Raw genomic sequence first — 18170 nt, forward strand, 5'->3', positions numbered from 1 at the left:
AGAGGTGTCATTATTATCAAGTCATGCAGGGCACTCTGCCTTGTGTGATTTTATGGTTACTAATGTACCAGAGTTAATGTGACAAGTGCACTAGTACTCCATGAATCTAGTATGAACTTGAGGGCTTTCTCTGTGTCGGTCATGTCTCTCTCACATTTATTCTTTTTGTCTTTTGATCTCATCTTTCTTAAATTTGTTCTTGTAATGAAATAGTCATCTGTGCTAGAAAATGTATTAAAAATAGGCTGCCCTTCCTACATATCTTAATATCATTTCATTAACTTGTATGAAAAGATTTACTTAGTTTAAAAAAAAGAAAAAAAAGTAAAGGTCAGAGAAATGAAGTGTTTTGCTCAGAGCCCAGTAGGATATCGTGTCTTGTAGGATAAGGAAACAAGTCCAGAATTCTGTCAGATGAACTGTACAAAACAAACAGTGATGTTATTTAGATTTGGGTTGTGCCAAGGCTTAGTGATTATCCAGTGAGAGCTGTGAACTTTAACTGGGTCCATAGGTCAAGTATTTAGAAATTACTCTATACAACAGTGGAGAACTGGAGTAAAAGTTATGTAGTTAAAAGGATGTAGATGACAGGCAGATTTGAGAAGATCATTAGAAAAAAAAAGGGGGGAGGAGGGGTTAGTCTTAAGAAATATTTATGCAAGAAAAGAGTGAGCTATTATGGATGTAGTATAAAACAGTATGAGTATGTGATTAAACAAACAAACAAACATCATACTCCTAAATATTTCTAAGAACGAACATGAAGGAAGAATGTTATTTCTTGTAAATATTCTTGCCATATTCTAAGTGACAACACTGACAAATGACAAAGGGTATCTTCCAAACAGTAAAGCCAATGACTTTCCCTAAAGAAGTTACTGATAGCCTCATTATTTCAGATTGCACTCCATCCTTGTAAATACACTTTTTCAAACTAATTATACAGAAATTGATAGAATCGATTGTGGAATGAATGGAGAATCTCTGCTGTTGCATAGCCCTTCCTGTTCACAGCAATAGTATGTGTTGCCTTAGGTCTCTCTGGTGAGGAAAAGGCTACTACCCTTGTGACCTCATTCAAACATGAACAAGTGAGTCCTTTCTTACACAACCAGTCCTATCTCCAGCACACAAGCTGCCGTTTGTTATCCTAGTATTCATAAAACTGAAAGTAAAATATCCATCTGCACTGGAAAACTATTAGCAGCTGATTTCTCTTAAAACAAGGAAGCTATTGTTTTTCAGGAATTTGCATTTTTCCAATCCAGTTCTCACCCAAGTAAGTAATCATAAGCACTACAGTGCCATCTGGAGTTTAAGAGTAAAGCACTGTTGTTTCCAAAACTGGAAGGAATATAAAAGCACTGTTAGTACATAATCTTTTATTATTTTTCATTCTGTAGTATCTCCAACCTTCTAAATAAAAGTGTTACTCGTTTTCACTTTGGAGAAATGCTTAAATGAACTTAGTGATCAAAATCAGCCCACAAAATAATTGCTTCCAGACTTTGTAACAGAGTTAATTCACAATTTCACCAGGAAAGCTAGGAAATGCAAATTACTTTAGTATGACACCTTATTTAAGACATAAATGGTCGTGCAAACTGTGATTTTTCAGAGTTAAAAAAAAAAAAAAAAAACATGGTAAAAGGCGTACTGAACATATGACTTCACTGCTAAAAGACAATAGGAATTTTGTCACTGAACTAATTGGAAATTCAGGTTGCCACACTTAGAATTTGCAGGAAGGAGTATATGACAAGATTTCATATTCTCTCCTCATTTATAATGCTGTTCTGACCTGAGACTTTCCAATAATGCTTGTATATTATGGAGGTGGCTGGAAAGAAGACCTGAAGTTCTATAAAATCTTTTCTATAAACGTGGTCTCCTGTATATGTAAAGCTCTTTTGAGCACTGCATAAATAAACAGGAACACAAAGCAAATACTACCTAGCAAATACTGCCAATTATGTTTTAATTGTTTTAATTGCTATTCATAGGATTATGGACTTTTTTTTTTTTCCTCTCCTTTCTGTATAAAACTGTGGTTTAAATTCCTTTACATAATATAAGAGTGTGAACTCATATAGTTTGTATATGTGCTCGTTGCTGGAGAAGTCCATATGACCCCCAAATTTTCTTATCGTCTCTAACAGTAATTTTTAATACATTTTTAGGCAAAAGAATTGTCCACAAGATGCACAGTAATGCGTGCCACAGCTATGTATGTGAGCAGAGGAATAGGGGTATGAATTAAGATCTGAATACTTATCATGAATATGAGACTGACTACAGCTGTGACTTTGACCTTGTGTTCGTTTACGTATGTTTGTATCTGCATAAAACGATTTCAACTCCATCATCACAGGATTTGGGGGAGGATTAATTTGTTGTTGTCTGCTTAAAAAGATGAAAAGCATTATGTCCTCTCAGCTGCAGGTTTCTGGGAATCAGTCACCACCATGAATGTCAGATACTGAAACGGATGTGCCAGGAGCCATAGAATGTGAATATCGAAGTTGACATGTTCAAAGAATTCTTTGTTATGTTAAAGGGGGCCTCAATTCTGAGCCTGGATGACAAACAGTTGAATAGCATAGATAAATGCAGATCTTTAGGGGTACTGCAAATCATTAATCCTTTATAAGAAATTTTAAGTTATTGCAGCTACATGTGCCAAAATAAATCTGAAATTGGTTCAGTAAAATCAAGGGGTGGGAGCTAACACATTAACTGACCTTACTTTCAGCTATCTGAAAGGAAAATTTATTTGGCAGTTTGAGGCTTTGAGGTGGAAAGGACAAGTATGTCTTGCATAAGAATTATTTTTTGAAGAAGTATTACTATTAGTTTTTGTTGTTTGTTTGTTTGTTTGTTTTTTTGTGAATTAATCCAGTAGCATTGCATAAATTTAAACAAGAAAGCAAAATGTTGATACAGGAACACTTCTACTCAGCTTACATTCTCTTCTTATAACCATTAATTCACTCTGCTTGTAAGCATCCATAAAGGTTTTTACCTTTGTAGCCATTTCCTGCTATGGATGCCTGTAGCCCATCTGATGCTGTCAGACACGCATCACTCCTGAACTCTGATCCCTTCTTTGGTCTCTCACTTTGCTTCTAGTATAAGGTTTGGTTCTAACTTTCAAAGCCATTGATGCATCCTCTCTTGGCTACAGCAGAGATAGCATCTTTTTCTCTCAATAGGACTGCAGCATTCTTTTCATCAACAAAAATCAAAAGCCAACAATAATGTTATAATAACTAACTAGGAAGAAGAGAAAGTTGACTGCATAATAAAGTGGCATGTACCAGAATCAGGAAAAATGGATTGGACTTTGAAGGATAGAGAGCATAATTATATATGTCATTTTGACCATACTGCTGATCAGCTTTTTCAATACCAAGGGCCTCTGTTTCCATCTGAGGACATTTCTCCTACTTTGTAGTGTGGAAATGGCAGATGAGTTGAACAGCTAGGAAACCATAACCCATCTTGAATTCATTCCATCCTGGGAGAGAGCAATATGAAAAGAAGACAGTGTTGATAAATGAAGTATTTGTTCAGCAAGTATAGACAGATTAAAAACAACTTCTTGATAAAACAGCATCAAAAAACATATACAGATCGTTTCTGCCTTCCCTCATTGTTACCTATCTGCTTTCATTAAATAAAAATGCCAACGTGATGATGCTAATCTAGTTCAGCTGCAGGAGCTCTTTGATAGTAAGTTCAGAGAGGCTTTTCATCCTTTATGTTCTGTCCTGATGGAGGACAGCAAAACAGGAAGTTCTCATGCACAGCTCCTTCCTCTTTATAATGGCAGAGTGGAAGATAGCCATCTGCAATCTCATGCCATTATACTGAAAAGTGCTGGCTCCTCTCAACTCCTCGCAACAGCTGTTCCTGAGTGCACAGCTTTGTCCTCAGCAGACAGCTGGCTCTGCTGCTATTGGTGGGAAGTGATCTGTTTGCACAGAGTCAGGGCTAAAAGGGAACCCAGATATGATCTGGTCCCTCCTCTGGCCTTGAGGCCGGACTGGCACTTTGGACGGCTGTTACGGCTGGCAGCCAGAGATCTTGTTTGTGAGAGCCAAGTTAAGCTGTCTGTCCTAAATTAGGAGACCTGTTAGATTTCACTGTGTGCAGTGGCAGTTTAATGACCAGTTGTTTTTCAGCCTTTAAACTATGTCAATTTATTTAAACAATGTGATTTTGTGAAAATGTAAACTTTACATGAGAAATTCATCATGAATATGGTGGCTTGATTTTTACTAACGCAATTTTCTCTTTTTATTTTCCAGTTGCATTTTTCAAAGTCTCTGCTACCTCCTGCAACAGCTTTGTTAGGACAGAAACATTAAAATCTATCACTTGGATTCCTTAGCTGTACAACTGCAATGTATATGGGACTTCAAAATAAATAAGGTAGTCTGTACGTTTTTAATCTACTATGGAATTCTTGTCCAGACTTTTACACTGGGTTACACACAGTTAAGTTGAAACAAAAATATGATCACAGTCTGAAAATTAGAGCATCTATTTTAGAATGGAACACAAGGATTGGACATGGTGAATTGAGATCTCTGTTTCAGGATAATAAATGCATCTGTACAAACTCCCTTTTGATTTGTAAGAGAATTGTAGTCTAAGTCTCTATAGCCAGCACATTTTTAAACGGATTCTCTTACAAAGTAACATCTACAGTGTGATATGCTTGACTCCTCTAATACTGATTGACGTATTTGTCTCTACACACCTGCATTTAACGACAGAAAAGATTTTTATTCTCTATGAGAAGTTATATTCAAACAGTAGAACAATTCGCCATTTGCAACATAAATAGAAAGGACTTTGTGAATGACTGGCTAGCGGTAAGTGGCACGGGGACAAGAAGTCCCATTGTGCGATCACAGAAGGCACTGAAGACAAGACAAACTTATTTACATATGAAAACTCAGACCTTAAGCAAATCCTACAGAAGAGGACATGAGGCAAGATAAACGAAATACATAAAACAGATGGGAGAATTCCTTCCCCCACCACCCCAGAGATTACCACAAGTTTCCACCACGCTCATTTATCGTGAAAGAATCATCAAAAAGAGCAAGAGTAATCCAAAGATACTAGCAAAGATACTCTTTGATTTGTACGATATTAAACAGTAGAAAGAAAGAATATCAGGACTCAGAATGTAGGTGTCCTGTATTCAGAAGACAAAAAGGTAACAAATACTAACAGGGTTTTGATATTCTTGTACTATGAGAAGTGAAATGTCCTTCCTAACAGTCTGTTATTTTTTTTCTGCTAATTTTGATAAAAAGGCCTTTGCCAGTACCAAACAAGTGTTTAAATCTTTAGGAAATTTACTCTTTGTGGAATGTAAAAGACAGAAATAGTTTTATTCCAGGACATGAATAGCCCATGGTACTTTGTTAGTAACACGGGTTATACACGTGGTCCTGTCAAAATTTTGCTTTTATTATTCAAAACTTTACCTCAATTCTTATAAATTCACCTCTGTATGCAGTGCTTGAACTTTCCAGTATCTTATACAGGAAGAACAACCTTGTAAGCAGTGGAGCTTTCAGTACAAATAGTGCATCAGATTGTTGCTAAATCTTGATTCAGTTGAACTGAAGACATGACAAAGGGTTGAGTTCAGAGAAAAAAAAATAACAAAACTTACTGCCTGTATCCTACAGGTGCTTTTGCAAGTGAAGTGATGACCTTACTATGTTGCCCTTTTGCAAATGATTTAAAAGGTTCTGCTGGTTGACGAGTCAGAACAGTTTAAGCTATAGCTGGTAGGATGCAGGCAGGCAACTTTATTGTTTGTGACAGTGGTTGGTATCCTGAGCCAAAAAGAACTCTAAAACTATTACTCATGTGTCTAACCAGATAATCACAGGGAAGTTTCTGACCCATGGAAGAAATGCTTGAGATTTCTAAAAGAGAATATTTAGCACTGTGAGAAGGATTGAACTACTTCTGTTACCACAAATTTAAGGCAGCAGTTTGACAAACATCTGAACTCTACGCACTGACAATTCCCAACAGCAACCAATGTAGTCTGCTCTGGTCACATGTTTTAACTTCTAATAATCCACAGTCTGTAAGAGATTTCTCCTCTGATTTACATTGAGGAATTCTTAAAAATTGCATCATCTTAAAGACATTATTTTAATAACGTTGCAGCACTAGTGCATTTAAAACCCTGGCAAAAATTCACTAGAAGTAATCACAAGCCTGTGTATTTCAAAAGAAAATAGTTCTGTCTCTTTAAATTACATACCAACCTTATCTGAAAAATGTAAATTCTATTGCTAAAAGCACATTCCTCTGAAATCAGATGTGAGCTTGATTACCCAATGCTGTTTGTTTCCACATCCATCTAATGAATTTTCCTGAATAGAAAGGATGAAAGGAAGAAATAAATAATAAATAAAAGCAACAGATTTGTGCAGTAGATTTTCATCCTCTTCCAAAATTACCTTTTCATTTAAAAACAAATGGCCAAATTCACTGCTGGTCCTCTGAAGTGAGAACTTTCAACAGTAATATTGCTGCTTTCTTATGAAGTTTAATTGCCCTGCAAGCAGCAGGCGCCAGTCCAGCACAAATCAAGACTCACCTACAGTTTAATCAATTACATCTGCCCTTGAGCAAATCTACATTGTGAGTTACGTCTGCTCTTCCAGACAATCTGATCTTGGGATAGCTTGTCACTGTGTATACAACCATGTATACAGATTTCACAGGTTATTTTATCCTCAGAATACCAAAGAAGCCAGCCGTTTGCAATAGACCCTGCGTGCTTGCAGAGCTGATTATGGAGTTAGAATAGCCAGAAAGCCAGTCAGAACAGCTTGGTAGGGAGCCTCACCACTTAGTGTATGGAGCCTTGAAACTTCAGAAATGTTAAAATCAATATAAGAATACTTTTGAAATAAGACAGAGCTCTCGTTTATATTAATATTAATTATTATTTTTTTAAGAACAAGTTATTTCCTTACGTCATGCAGTGTTGTTAAATTTAATAGATTCAGATAAACCAGCAAATATACATCTGAGGAGTTGTTTTCTTAGAAAGTCCGTTTAGTAAATGGAAAGGAATATGAACCTGAAACTACTGTGGTGTTGTATTCTTTACAGGCAGACCTCAAACAGGAGTAAATTCTTTCCAAATGGCTCAAAGGCACAAAGCTGCACGCTGGGGAAGAAAACAGCTCTGATGATAGGACTCCTTCTGGCAGGTACACCTGTTAATCCACCCATTTCACATTTCTGACTAGCAGTCAGCTGAATGACAGTGAGGAAATTTATTCCCCTTGCTGACAGAACAATCAGAACAATCTAAATAAAACTAATGGTTTTAACTAGACAGCAATGTAAATAAAATGCTTTATTTTCAGGTAAGCAAAACTATGCATCTGCAATAAATAACTTCAACATTAGAAATCCATGACAAGTAGTGTACACCCAGATTTTAAAACCTGTTGGAAAATGACAAGAAAAATCCCCCAAGCTGTGAGCAGCAAAGCTGGTGAAACCAACTTGTGTCTGAGCATCTCCTTCCAGACCTCACTTACCTCCTCTGTCCACCAGAAGCTCTGATGTTCCTCACCACAACACTCACACCTTCCAACATCCCATTTAGTCCAAAAAGTAATATCCAAAGTCTCCCCTAAGCCTCTTCTCCCATGCAACATACCAGTTCCCATGCTCACCAACAGACGCGCTGCAGTCTCCCACCTTCCCACACCACCCACATCTATTTAGTCTTGGCAGGCAGAACTAGGAAAGATGCAGCAGGCACCCAGGCTGCTGTAGAGCTCCAGGCAATGGCCCAGTTTTTGCTTTCTGGCTGCTGATGACCATACAGAAAGGAAAACATGAATTTCACCTTTGATCCTGGCAGCCAAAGCAGCACTAAGTCTTTCTTCTACTAGTGGCTATTTTTTACAAGGTTTGCAAAAACAGACAAACTTTGTGACTTCTATCGCATCAAATTTAGTTAATAACAAAAAGACTTACAGGAGGTGCTTGGACAGTCATCATGTTAGCTGTTTCTTGAGGAACTAGATTAAATGCAAGGCAAAGCCTCAGCTTAGTAAATAGACACTACTTGATTAACTTATTTACACAGATTCTGGGGTTTTTGCTACTCTGTTGCATTTAAAACTTTGCAAACAATCATTTATGAGGAAATAGAAACTTTTTTTTTTTTTTAATCAACTTATTTTAAAAAGCTGTGGAAAATAATCTGGTTACCTATATTAGGAACTAAATTATTATTTGCAAATTTTGAGCATTATCATTCCCCCCGTCTTTCAATTTCACGTGACCAAATCTTACATTAAAACCTTATCTTTTGAAAGCAAACTGAAAGATGACTCCAAGCCATCTGTAAACAGAGAGTACAACTCGGTTTCACCTTTATTTGAAAACTTTCTGTGAAGCAACACTAATCATTTTTATAGGCTAATCAAATGATGATCTATCATTTCATCACTTCACCTTTGAAAATACTTGCACTGCCTGTTTGAATACTTCTCCTATGTCAGCATAGGTTGCTGGAGATGCCATGCAACAGCACTTCTGATTTCACGAAAAGGCCCCTGATTCCAGCTCCATCCCACTAAAATCTATAGAACTGGCAGAGAATTCCCCAGGAACTGAAGTTGGACCTAAATGCCATCTCTTATAGCTGTCAAGCACATCAGCCATCCTTTTTATTTTATGACACTTAAGTTCTTGAGTAGAGCACTATCTCATGATTCTTCTCTGTTTGCAGACTCTGAACATTTCAAAACTAGACTGTGATTTAATTCTGACCATACGACTGCAGTTGTCATAGCAATAAAATGAAGGTACATTGTCAAATAGCCTTCAAACAGCCGACACAGACCTGGTAATTCCATTTCTAATCCTTTTACCCTACATGTAGACACCGTAGAGGAAGACTAGTGAAGAGCTCACAACAGTTAATCACCTTCTCAACCACTTTACTAAGTTTTCTATCGCTGAGCTGCAGGATGTTTTTCCTGTTTTCTTGCCAGCCTTCTCCAAAGTAGCATCAGCTAAGCTGACCATGTGGCCTAGGAGTTGCATGATATCACTTGGTAATATACACTGTATCTGAATACAATGAAAAAGTCTTTTCTCACATTTTCAGAAGTATCTATGAGGCTTTCCTTTGGCTGAGGGCTCCCATCTGCCACACGGCTCCTATCTGCTTTCCGTTGGTAATGAGGGACGTGGTTTAGTGGGGAAATACTGGCAATAGATGGACTAGATGATCCTGGAGGTCTTTTCCAACCTTGGTGATTCTGTGGTTCTCACCAGGTATGCCTGCATCCAGCACAGCTAGGTCTGGTGGGAGAGCATGCATTTCCCATGTCATGGTGAGATACACAGCTATGACAAAGGAGGGAGACTGAAGATGCAAGAGGTATGTTTTTAGTCATCTTTAGAGTTCACTGTACATTGCAGCTTCAGTGACTGTGTAGCTGACTAAACATTAACGCTCACTCACTTTACTTTAAGGGAGATGCTGCGAAAGTGAGGCAGTCGAGGATCCTTTAATATGTACTTACTGACACGTAATTCATTTTCATTGTTTTAACTAGCTGCTGTCCCCATTTTATGACTGCAGCAGTATGCTGACCTTGGACTCTTTTTTAGAGAAAACTGCTGAAAACCTGAGCCAGGTAATAGACAATGCCTCCAGGGGGGACAGATGCAATGCTGGATCTGTTGCTCACCAGCATGAGTGAACCAATTGGTGACATCATAATTGGAAGCTGCCTGCACTGTAGTGACCACGCAGTGGTGGAGTTCATGCTCTTGAGGGATACTGGACAGAAAAGAGTAAAATCAGAAAGCTTATTTTTAGGAAAGCCAACTCCCAGTTCTTCAGGGAGTCAGTCAACAAAACCCCCTGGGAATCTGTCTTCAAGAACAAGGGAGCAGAGCAGAGCTGGCAGATCTTTAAGGAAGCTGTCCTTATGGCATAAGAACTCTCTATCCCTAGATGGAAAAAATCAAGAAAAAAGGCAAGAGACTAGCATGGCTGAACCAGGACCTACTGGTCAAACTGGAGAGCAAGAAGAAAATGCACATGTGTAAACTGAGGCTATGGAGGAAAAATGGGAAAAAGCATTGTTGTTACGTGGTTTGGACTGAAAGCAGCAGGCTTGCGTAGTAACACAGCTTGTTTGATCATGTGTATAACCAAACTCTGACTTGAAGCTGCATGTAACGATTACTCAGTATTTAAGCTACACTTTCCCACCAAGTAACTCTTTCAAAAGAATCTCCCTACCTCATGTTGTTATAAAGTGGTGAAGAGAAAGCTCAGTAATCAAAACAACAAGCATGGAACAATGCTTCTGGAACAATTGTTTATTGACTTAAATTTATTATTTTTTAAAAAACTTCTCACTAGCCAGCCCACCATCACTGTGTTTAAATCTGGCTTAGGAAAAGGTGGTCTTGAAAGTTCTAAAAACCTTAGCAAGTCCTAACAGTCCATCCTTCTTCCAGTACAAATAGCATTGTGGAGTAATTCCTTGAGACATTTATGTTTCTCTTGGTACATACCACATTTCCTAGCTCACAAGCATGCTGCATTAAAAAGCACAAATGATTTCCACTGCTAACTTTAAGCTTCATTTAGGAGAAAACTTTAGGAATTTTGCTTAAGTCCACTCTCACCACTGGGACTGCATAAGCATCTGTAGAACAACCTTTGATTCTTGCAGAGACAGGATTTTCTATGCTTAATTCAAAGAAATCTTTGAGGGTGCCGGATGTATTGAAATGACAAATTAACACACACAAACATGAAGAAGCTCTGCTAAACACCGTGCTTTTTATTTTTCAGGAAAAAGCAAGAAAATAGCAGTATTTCAACAGACTAGAAAAAGCCTCATATAAATACCAAAAGCACAGCAAATCATATTCGCAGCTGATACATTCCTAGGTCAAAGCATCAAGTTGCATGCACATGTATGTGTGTACACATACACAACACATACATGCACATAGCAGTTTAAATATAGATGTAGCCATTTGGATTATTTGCATCTGACTTATTTATTTTAGTTTTGTGTGAGAGAAGTAATTAGACCAGAATTAACAAAAAGAAATCCAGCAATTTTCACAGACTAGTTTAAAAGCTTAAACACATACACAATTACAGCACAGTCTTTACTCTTGTGGCCATTAAATTCCACCTAAAATAAACCAGTTTTAGAGAGAATGCACAAAACTCCACCCTGAAGGTCTCCTTGCTTTTATCACTGCAACATCCTAGCATTTGCTAAAAAACTAAGAGAATAGCTACCCCAGAAATTGATTTCGAATTCATTCTGTAAACTGTATGCATGCCAGACGTAAACCATGCAAAAACCCCTTGAGCTTTAAGCCCTTATTATTAGCTTGTGTCATGAGTCAGGCACTGTGATTTACAGCATTTTTAAAATGAAAGCTAAATGAAAATCACATTGGGAGCTGGTTTTTACTTAAAGCAGAAATGAGGGAAGAGTAAGATAGTTGGCAACTCACGTATTCCACACTAATTAAGTGTTACAGGTACATGCTATGAAATTTTAAAAAGAAAATTGAGTGCTTTAAGTTCTGAAAACAAAAATAAGTTATACTTCAAAGAACAAGTCAGTATAAAAAGTTTTAACGTATGCAAAGTATGTGCTCAAAATATTTATTTTGCGTTTTTAAAAAGAGCTGTAATCTACCTTACAGAAACAAAGTTCATCCAATACAAAATATTGCAATTTGTCCCATTTTGTCATATGAGAGGTCTCCCTCATATGATCCAGAACACTTGCACAAGAGTTCACGTTATTCCAAGCCACACAGTGGCAGACAGACTATGTTTGATTCTGTGCTTTTACTCCGCAGTACAGTAAAAGCTAAGCAAACCATTTCAGAACAGAGTTTAGCAGGTCAAAGAGCTGTTTTTTGCAAGAAATCCAGACAACTGTATAAAAGTTAACGCCAAATGGCAGTACCAAGAAAGTGAATTAGATCAACAGAAAAAAACTGCTGACAGCATTCAGTATCACATGTACAGCTTGTAAGCTGGGTGTAAGGAAGTCAAAATTAGCTTAAGAAAAAAAATTAAACTGTGTAAACAATCCACCCAGTACAAAACTGGATGCAGCTAAGAGCAGAACTAGCTTAGTAGAGCTGAGGATGTGCGTGCATCCAGATGCCTGTTCAAACTGCATTTATCAATACTGTTTCAGAACAAAATCACCTATAGCTATTTACACCACAGCGGAGGCTTCCTCCACCCCAAGGAGTTACTACAGATCAGGAAGTCATTACTGTCTTCTATGATTAAAATTCCAGTTATAAGCTATCAGTGTTTGTAAGCTGAAAACACCCACCTTGCAAATTACATTGAAAACCCTTGTCAAACATGTTTGAGGACTCTTCAGAAGTTACAGTACAGCACTTTCGTCAAGTGGTATTTGCATGAGTAACTTGTGCTGACAGCATGTTAGAATAAGTGAATTGAATGCAAGTTAGGATAGCTGGGTGCTCCTCCTCAAGAAGAGATCCATCTGTAGAGATTCCAGTCATTCTTAGTGACTTAGTGTACATAGCGGGAGTAGGACCAAAGAATTAGACCAGCCTTCTTATTTCTAGAAATATTCCTCCTCTTCATCAAAAAAGCCATTTTCCAGAGCATACGTGCAGTCTGCGTTAGAGTCAGCTTGGCAGGCACCTTTATATTCTTGAATGGATTCATACAGGGAGTACAGCTGACACAGAAGTGACATATCTAGCTGCCGAAGGCCAACCTGATGGGGAAGGAGTGGAAGAGAAATCAAAATAATAATATTACAAGTGTGATTTTATTTGCGACATAATGCTTTTACATGCAACAACATGTGGAAGACATACTTTTCTGATATCACTGTAGGTCTTTCACAGATCTCATCTTGATTAGAACTGCCCAAATAAAAAAAATGCAAGTGCAGCTCTGACTGGTTTCTCGCTTCATGGCTGAGTATCTCTGCTCAGTTTTCTGCTCTATACTGACGTACACAGGCAGCTGGCTTCTCTGCCTTTACACAGCTAACCACATCTAACACTACCACATGCCACCTGAAGGCAGCAAAACTAAAGCTGAGTAAGATAAGGGTATGCATTACAGTCTGCAAACCTTTGAACATTTTTACATGCTACTCAAGATTCCTTTTGGTACTCCTGGAGTTTTACATGCATTGGCCTGATTTGTCATCAAGACCTTACTATTTTGGATCCCCTAAACTCCTAAAACATTAGGTCCAAGTCCAGTTAAAGACTCGGAGCAACACTGAAGTTACCCTGTAGCCTGCATCTTTATTTCAGGCACAAAAATGGGTAAGCCATGTTGAACACTAAAGCTGGTCATTTAGCTTGAAGTGGTTTCCATCTGTGGTAACAAAATGAAGAATTTCTTTGACATTTCCACCTACCCAGGTGAGATCACATTAAACCTGAGTTTTCTCTTGCAGTAAATTAAAACTTCTGCCCAATGTAACCTTTTTAAGTACCTATTACGCTTGCATTTTAGTGTTAAGCTGACCTAGCAAGCTTCAGTCTTTCAGCAGTTCCTGCTATAATTCACATTCGAAAACGGGGGAGGAGGAGGGAAGGTTGCATTTTACACAGAATGAGAACTCCTACCTCAAAAACTTTTCCTTACATTTTGAAATTCTAAGAACTGGTGCATTCAGCACACAAGAAAACCATAAGAAGTTAGACGAAGATCTCTCTTTGTCATTCCTGAGGTCCCTCCCGCCTGCCCTATCCTATGAGCTCCTTTATCTAAAGATGGGAGGAGGAAAAAACAAGCATCACACGCCACATCACCACTCCACCTTAGAAAAACAAGATACAGTGTCTATCAGAGCCAAGCTCTATTACCTGGTCAGGTCAAGAAGCAGAGACATGATCATGCTGCCTCCTACAGACCTAGACATCAATACTTCTGCCTCTTAGGCAGATAGAGGATAAGGTATGAAACGTTATACTGAGTTGCCAGCAGATTACAGATGTGCCTTTCAGTACCCTCAGAGCTTCTGCTGCTCTTCTTCCTCATCTCATTTTTTTTTTTTTATTGAAGACAACTGCTTTCTCTTTGCTGCAGAGTGCACAATCTGCAGCAAGCCAAGCAAGCAGAACTCACTGAACAGTGCCTGCTAGCCTTCAAGTATTCTGTGACAGGAGATCAGCATTTGGACCAAAAGGGCTGCAGAGGGGCAAACAAAAGTAAGTATATGCACCATATCCAGACCCATTCTACTTAAGTCATACTTGAGGTAATTTCATCAGACACATTAAGCTAATGAATGTTTACCTGCCCAAGAATAAAGTCTGAAGATCAGCCTTTATGGCTGGCAGCTAATGAAGTTTGGCTTGCCCCATCTAAACAAACTGCTCATCTCAAGTAAGAAAGAATTCTGTGAAGCTGGACTTAATACTGTTACATGTAAACATGAGAAAGATTAGGGAAACTTGCATCAACACTAAGTGTCTGAAAGACGAGACTGGTGAAGAATTATTCAGAGTGATTAGGAGAAAAGGGAATGAACTGAGCAGGAAAATCGGCATGGAGACAGAAGAGATTCCAGATGCGAGATCTTTGTCTTCAAAGGAGCGCACACAAATTTGCAACAGCCTTCCTGTGTCTGCTCAGTGCAGCACTTTAGTGCATTGAGTGACAGTCCATTCTGCACTTAGCTGTAATCTCCAAGCTAGACACTGATCAGCAGAATCAGTTTAGCAAGTCCTAGCACCAAGTAGTTATATGTATTATATTACATCCGTAGCTATCACCAGTGTCAATAAACAAGAACAGCAGATCTACTGAGAAAACACAGCCTCTAGCTCTTCACAGCCTTCAAGTATGATTCTGACTGTATCAAAAGGCTGAAGAAACATCCAAGCTTGCTAGCACAAGCATAATGTTCTTAATCCCAACTCATCTGCATTTGACTCTAGAGATTCCTCTCATAGAACCTACGAGGCTACATACTGTGCACCCCCCAGCTATCAACATTTCTCTTCAAGATGAAAGTTCTGAGACGAATTTTTCTGTGATGCCCTTCCTCCCCCAGCATCTAAATTCACCACACTCCTCATCAAAAAGCCAGTGCAGAACATCTTGCAGGGAAAGATGCTTCCTCATTCAGTACTGAAACTTTGAAGTGAGCTCATTGCTCAGCTGTAATGCTATCTTTGATTGGTGAAAGGAATAACGTTCAAAACAGATAACAATGTGCTATTATCCCCATGATGAAAGGCAGCGTATCAGTATGTGAGGGCATAGTCAGTTTGTATAGACTACAGAGGAGCACACCTGGAACTGAGGGGACTGTTGCTTCAAAGTCTTTGGTGTGCTTGTGATAAAACACTTCTGAAGGAAAAAAAATAATCAAATCATCATCAAGGATAACAGATTATCAAAGGGGAATTCCAGTGTCAAATGACTTGAACAAGCATCTCATTTGATTTCCCATTAGGAAAAATAAATTAGATTTTTATAGGAGCTAGCTTTGCTTTTCTGGAAAAGATAAAGACAACAAAGTTCATATCCTCAGGTCCCTCTACACTACTATAGAAAAACACCCCTGCAGTGGATGGGCACTCATGCTTCTCATCCTTTGAGGCAAATGAGGATATAAGGGCATTTTGAGTTGTACTAGAATTATTTGTTGAAGCATTTGTGACAGACTAAGCGTGATGAACGCATTCCTGTTAAAGCCACAGAAGGGTCTTTTGACAATTTTTTTAGTTCCAATACCTTCCCACCATGATAAAACAAGCCTTAGGACGGGCAGGTTTGCAGCAACATTGTACGTTGTTTCAGAACACAAAGTGTGTAATGCTGAAGTGGTTCATTAGTCATTAGGAGCGCATCTGGCATCAGCAGAACACCAACACCCACACGGGTGCTGAACCCAAAGGTGTGCCAGACCGCCCCGAGGAGCTGTGCTAATAACGCTGCGTTACAGAACCAAAACAAGGTCTTGAGGAAAGTTGCGCCCAAGCGTCCTTCACCCGAGCTAAATGAATCAGTGCTCACTTTTCTTTTAGAGGACAGCGTTCCGAGATGGGTGGCACGTTCAGACGGCTGTCACAGAACAGGGCGTTCATTGAGCAGCTCCGCATTCTGAGAGCGTGGAAAATAACCACTGCGTCCTTCAGCTCCCCGTGGTATTTTTACCGAAGGGCCCACGGCATTTCTCCCAACGACCGCCCCGAGCCTAGGCTGCAGCCGCCGGGTTCCTCGGGGCCGCCCCAGCCCGCGGCCCGCGCCCACCTCCCCTTGGGCCCTATAGCCGCCCTACAAAGGCCGCTCGCTTCGCCCTCCCCACGGCGGCTCCGCACGGCGGCTCCGCACGGCGTCGCGGTGCCCCCCGGTGCGCCCTTCCGCCCGGCCGCTGAGCGACGGCACCCCCCGCCGCGCCGAGTCCCGCCCGCCACGTCCGCCGTCTCCGCCCGCCTCGCCCCGGGGACTCCGCGCCGCCACCGCCGGCCTCCCCGTATCCCACCGCCGCTCACCATCTCCTTGCGGAGCAGAGCCAGCGCCGCGTCCAGGTTGGGAGGCTTGGGGGGCCGCGGCGAGCCCCGGCCGCCGCCGCTCAGCTCGTCCTGGATGCGGGACTTCTGCGCGTAGAGCCGCTCCAGGTCCCGCCAGCGCCCGCCCTGGCCGCCGCCGCCGGAGGAGGAGGAGTTGAGCAGCCCGCTCAAGCTCTTGGGCAGCGGCGGCAGCCCCGAGCCGCCGCCGGGCCCCAGCAGCCCCGGCCCGCTCATGCTGCGGCGGCGGCGAGCGTCGGAAAGAGCCGCGTCGGCCGCTCTGCGGGAGGCGCCGCCCGGAGCCCGCCCCGCCTACGGGCCGCGGAGGGGAGCGGGGCGCCGCGCGGGGCTGCGGAGGGGCCGCGGGGCGGGGCGGGGGCGGGCGGAGCGCAGGTGCTCGCGGCGGGCCCCGGGCTTTGTCTGCGGCGGGGCCGGGCCTTGCCCGGGAGGGATGGCCCCGCGCCGCCCGCCCGCCGCCCGCCCTCGCACACAGCGGTCGTGTGCCAGTTGTGAGCGCGAGCTGTGCGCCCTTTGTTTCCCATTATTATCTTTGCCGTTGCATAACCGGGTGGTTCGGAGCAGATGGTTAAAGGTGGGGTCCTATCGCCGCAACCTCGGTTGGTTTGTGCAGGTTTCTGTTGGAGAAGTAAAGAGATACAGTGGTTTTTAACATTAGAGTTAGGGCTTCGCGTCGTTTCTGGCTTTGTTTACAGCCTCGCGTGGCTTTTTCATGATTTCAGTCTCATCAGATTCGCTGGCAATTATCTTAAACCAACTTACATCTGAGGAATCTTTCCCCACTCTTTATTTGTATCTACTCACTACTACAAGGATTGGTACATAAGATGATACGCTCTGCGTCTTAATGCTTTGTAAATTAGAGTTAAGATGATTTTTTTTCCATTTCTAGAGATCTAACTTCTACTGAGATTAAATGTGAAAAATTAGTGTTATTAGCTTTTATAACACTAAATGCATTTCAAACCATTCCAACTGTAGATTTAAAATATCAGGAAAACCCCTGTCTTTCAGGGCCGAGAGTGTCTGACAGCAAAAAATACTAATTCGGTTTGCCCTCTGCTATCTTTTTCTTTATTATAAGCAAACGGCGTTCATTTATTTGCTTTTCTTCCTAGCTCTCTTCCCATTCTTTTTTTTTTTTTTTTTCTTTCCCCAAATGACAGCTGCTTGGAAAAGCTTATGGACATGCTTATTTCACCCAGACTAGTGTATCATCATTGTTTTTTTGGCTTGCCTGATCCCATTGGATTATTAGTGCATCTTTTCTCACCTATCATCCAAAATCCAGGAAGAAAACTCCCTAACCCCAGTGCGGTGTTAGAAAGCTGCATTCCTTTCTTCCTCTTGATACACAACTTGACAGGTTCTGCATTTAAGCAGTTCAGGTATACATTGGCATATATATTCACTCTTTTCCAAGAACTCATTAGTATATGCTAATATCCTTCTGGGCATGAGAAGGGGCCTATGGTGGTCTTAGACCACTTACTTTCTCCTCATTTTTCCACCATCAGCTTCATCATGGTGACTTTTGGCTGACC

At 40.7% G+C, this 18170-nt stretch overlaps 1 protein-coding gene across 1 annotated transcript; it reads right to left on the reverse strand.

Moving 5' to 3' along the window:
- Window positions 1-10865: 10865 nt before the first annotated feature.
- FAM89A (family with sequence similarity 89 member A) lies at window positions 10866-17044 on the reverse strand. The gene is made up of 2 exons (XM_085219788.1): window positions 16594-17044; window positions 10866-12842 (listed from the first exon to the last, which is right to left on the reverse strand). The coding sequence occupies exons 1-2, from the start codon at window positions 16843-16845 to the stop codon at window positions 12684-12686; spliced, it is 411 nt and encodes a 136-aa protein (XP_085075914.1). The 5' UTR covers window positions 16846-17044; the 3' UTR covers window positions 10866-12683.
- Window positions 17045-18170: the final 1126 nt, after the last annotated feature.

Source organism: Meleagris gallopavo, chromosome 2 (genome assembly GCF_905368555.1).
Source record: "Meleagris gallopavo chromosome 2, MGAL_WU_HG_1.1, whole genome shotgun sequence".
NCBI lineage: Eukaryota > Metazoa > Chordata > Aves > Galliformes > Phasianidae > Meleagris > Meleagris gallopavo.